Source organism: Capsicum annuum, chromosome 6, assembly GCF_002878395.1.
Source record: "Capsicum annuum cultivar UCD-10X-F1 chromosome 6, UCD10Xv1.1, whole genome shotgun sequence".
Classification (NCBI taxonomy): domain Eukaryota; kingdom Viridiplantae; phylum Streptophyta; class Magnoliopsida; order Solanales; family Solanaceae; genus Capsicum; species Capsicum annuum.
This window is the reverse complement of record NC_061116.1, coordinates 200,279,774-200,283,056: the sequence shown is the minus strand read 5'-3', so window position 1 is coordinate 200,283,056 and position 3,283 is coordinate 200,279,774. Positions and strand designations below refer to the sequence as shown.

The window sequence follows — 3,283 nt, the reverse complement described above, 5'->3', positions numbered from 1 at the left end:
ATTTATATTTCGGTAATTTTTTTAAGTGAAAATTTATATTTCGTTAATTTCTTCAAAGATTAAAAAGATGTAAAGTGAAAATACCTTTTTAGAATAACTGTATGTTTATTTTTCAAATCAAATTCAACCAATTTATATTATAATTCAAATACTTTTTTTCATTATCTTATTTTAAAATTTTAAAAATACTTTTATGTAAAAAAATTAAAGTACTAGGATTAAAAAGTTAAAGTTAGGGTTTAATTGAATTGAAATAATTTAATTTCGTTAAGGGGAGGGGTATTTTTGAGCCAAATATTTAACAGAGGGGTATTTTTGACCCATTTCAAATAGTTCAGGGTATTTTTGATTCTTTTTCGAATTCCGTTAGAGAGAGGGGTATTTTTGAGCCAAATATTTAACGGAGAGTTATTTTTTAGCCAAAAATCTAACGAGAGGCATTTTTAAGCTATTTCAAATAGTTTAGAGGTATTTTTGAGTCTTTTCCGATAAATTTTTAAAGAACTGCCAAATCAAATCTCTCATAATTAATACAGAATCCTAATTTTGTTAAAAATATAAATGGCCATGCGCACAGCCTGCATTTTAGAAATTACAGTTTCACGCGTTGGATTGTTGGTCATCGTGGCACGATGTAATATTTGTTAAGGATTAGTTATTGCGTTATTTACAAGTTAAAGTTACTTGTACTAAGTATTTTTATAATATGATCAGTTTTGAATTAATACACCTTATATAAGTTTAAATGAAATATCTATACCTCATATACGATAAAAAATACTATACATACATACATACACCTCCCTGTGAGGTATATATATATCTATGTAATCAAAATTCATTTGGACAACTTATTTTTTGGTCCGAAATATATTGTTTTCTAACTGTACTTTTAATAGCAGCTCAATTATGGGGTCAACACCTCTGCTATCCTCGATATTTAGTTGAGTTAAACGAAGAGACCTAACTTGAAGTGTTGAAATATATTACCCCCTCCTCTTTTCTCTTTAAATTGTGTACAAATTGTAAGCAAGTAATTGTAGGTAAGTTGTATGGTTTGATCGGATTTTATACAACAAATGTTCTGTGCAAGTAATATGTTTTGACCAAACTGTAGATATTTTGTAAAATTCTTTACTATAAGTAGCTCAATTAAATTAATGAACGTACAATGCTCCTCCAAAGTCTAGACAAAAAAAAATAAAAAAAGACAGTTCGGTGTACTAAAGCTCACGCAATATGCAGAGGGCCTGGGGAAGGGCATCACCATAAGAGTATATTGTATGCAACCTTACCGTGCATAGCAACAACTTTAATTTAATAGTTACTCCAAGGCTCCTTTCATATTCTAGACTATAATGAGAAAAAAACAAAAAAGTAGATATGCGCATCATTTAAGATAAAGAGATGGATTTACCCACGAGGAAATAAAAATTGAAATTTTCAAGCAAGTGGTTATTACTTATTATCGCAAGGAGAGGGGGAAATGGAGAAGTCGAATACATGATACATCATGTTGGAGACAGCAACATGAAAGCTACTCCCATTGTTAATTAGAATGCTTAATTAAAATTGCTGAGAATCAACCAATGTAGTACATAGGGTCAGGGACTTTGAAAGTACGAGCTCCAGGATTTTCTCCAATCAGATCACTCCATTGGTCTCCCATATTGCCAACAATTCTATATCCTGCCTTCACCAGCTCTGTTCTCTTGCTCGATTTATACTCCACTGCTGATCCGTGATCATTTTCTCCCCTGCAGAAATCATCAAGCATCTCCATAAATTTGAAAAAGTATACACGCAAACATTATGACAGTTTAAGTACAAGTTCAAAATGTCCTCTTATATATGTCCAATAAATTGGTGTTAAAAAGTATTTCATTAATTTACGGTAAAATATGAAATATTGAAGTAGCTATCATAGAGTTGCTCAATATAAAAAGTTATTGAGAAATAGACTTATTGCTTACTTTAGTACGAGCTTTAACCAGTTACTATAACCAGCTTTCTTGAGATTGGCAATTCTTGATTGTCTGAAATTCTCTCGAGCCCCTGTAATGAAAACAGGCTTGATCCCCAGAGACAAAACCGTTTTGTATACACCCAGTATCGAAGGAATGGCAGGCAATTTTCCCTCGCCCATCCACTCATTAAACTTTGTGTTGTTGTAAGGTATAGCCCTGCACAAAATTATGAATGAAATCACTACTTGCTTATATATACAAACACACGCGCACACATATATATATATATGTGTGTACCCTACTAGAAAATGTAGTAAACAAAGAAACAATTTCCATGATCTTTGTTTACCCAAAACCAACATCACATCGAGCGAAGTAAGGAAGATTGGAGAGAGTGGTCTCATCAATATCAAATACCCAAACGTCCTTTCCATCTCCCCCAAGATTGAGGCCTTTGGCGTACTCAATAGCCACCTTAGCTACATACTCACAGTCGCGGCGATATTGTTTGCCTAGCATGTAGTGACCTACATAGTCTTCGCAGGCACTAGGCACCAATTTCCAGTCCCTGAGGTTGTTGGTCTCCACAGCGAGGCGCCAGCTAAGACAGTCTAATTGTGGGACGCGGTGACCAGCACTACCCGTCTGTGGCCTTAGACGGTGAATTTCTACCACTTGGCTTATGGCTTCTACGTCATCAGAAGTAGAGGCCAATGCCACGGCTACTGTAGTTGCAAAAAAGAAGAGAATAGTGAAAGACCTCATGTTGGTTTGCCTTAACCAAAATAGATGCGATGGAAGAGACAAAAAGATGTTGAGATATTATTGCTGCTGGTATATGGTGGCTTAAATAAGAGCTCAATCTCAACAACCTCTCAAAATCAATCAAAAAACATAGCTGATCACGTTTTTCACAACATGAACTAAGATTTGTCAGGATAGGCTTTCTGTGGTTCACTATTATACGCACATGTTATGATGTTAAATGTTTTTTTCATTTCCTTGTAAACTGTACTATTAAAGGTGTCGTGTTTGGCAGTGATGATTTAAATTTTCCATCTTTAGTAATATAAGTTTCTTACCTAACATTCTATGCTAATTGTATTCTGTAATAACCACTGCTTGTCCTAATAACGAAAGAGAACACAAAATTCAGTAACCATATCTCAAACCTTTACTATTTCATTCTATTTTACTCTATTAAATTTCTCTTCACTGTTTCATTCTATTTTACACTATTAAATTTCTCTTCACTATTTCATTCTATTTTACACTATTAAATTTCTCTTCACTATTTCATTGTACTTTCTCATTAA

The 3,283-nt window shown here is 33.4% G+C and overlaps 1 protein-coding gene across 1 annotated transcript; it reads right to left on the bottom strand.

Moving 5' to 3' along the window:
• Positions 1 to 1,434: 1,434 nt before the first annotated feature.
• On the bottom strand, positions 1,435 to 2,949 carry LOC107876103 (acid phosphatase 1). Its single transcript, XM_016723105.2, has 3 exons — positions 2,317 to 2,949; positions 1,974 to 2,183; positions 1,435 to 1,757 (listed from the first exon to the last, which is right to left on the bottom strand). Exons 1-3 carry the CDS (start codon positions 2,730 to 2,732, stop codon positions 1,583 to 1,585), a joined length of 801 nt encoding a protein of 266 aa, XP_016578591.1. The 5' UTR covers positions 2,733 to 2,949; the 3' UTR covers positions 1,435 to 1,582.
• Between the last annotated feature and the right edge of the window lie 334 nt (positions 2,950 to 3,283).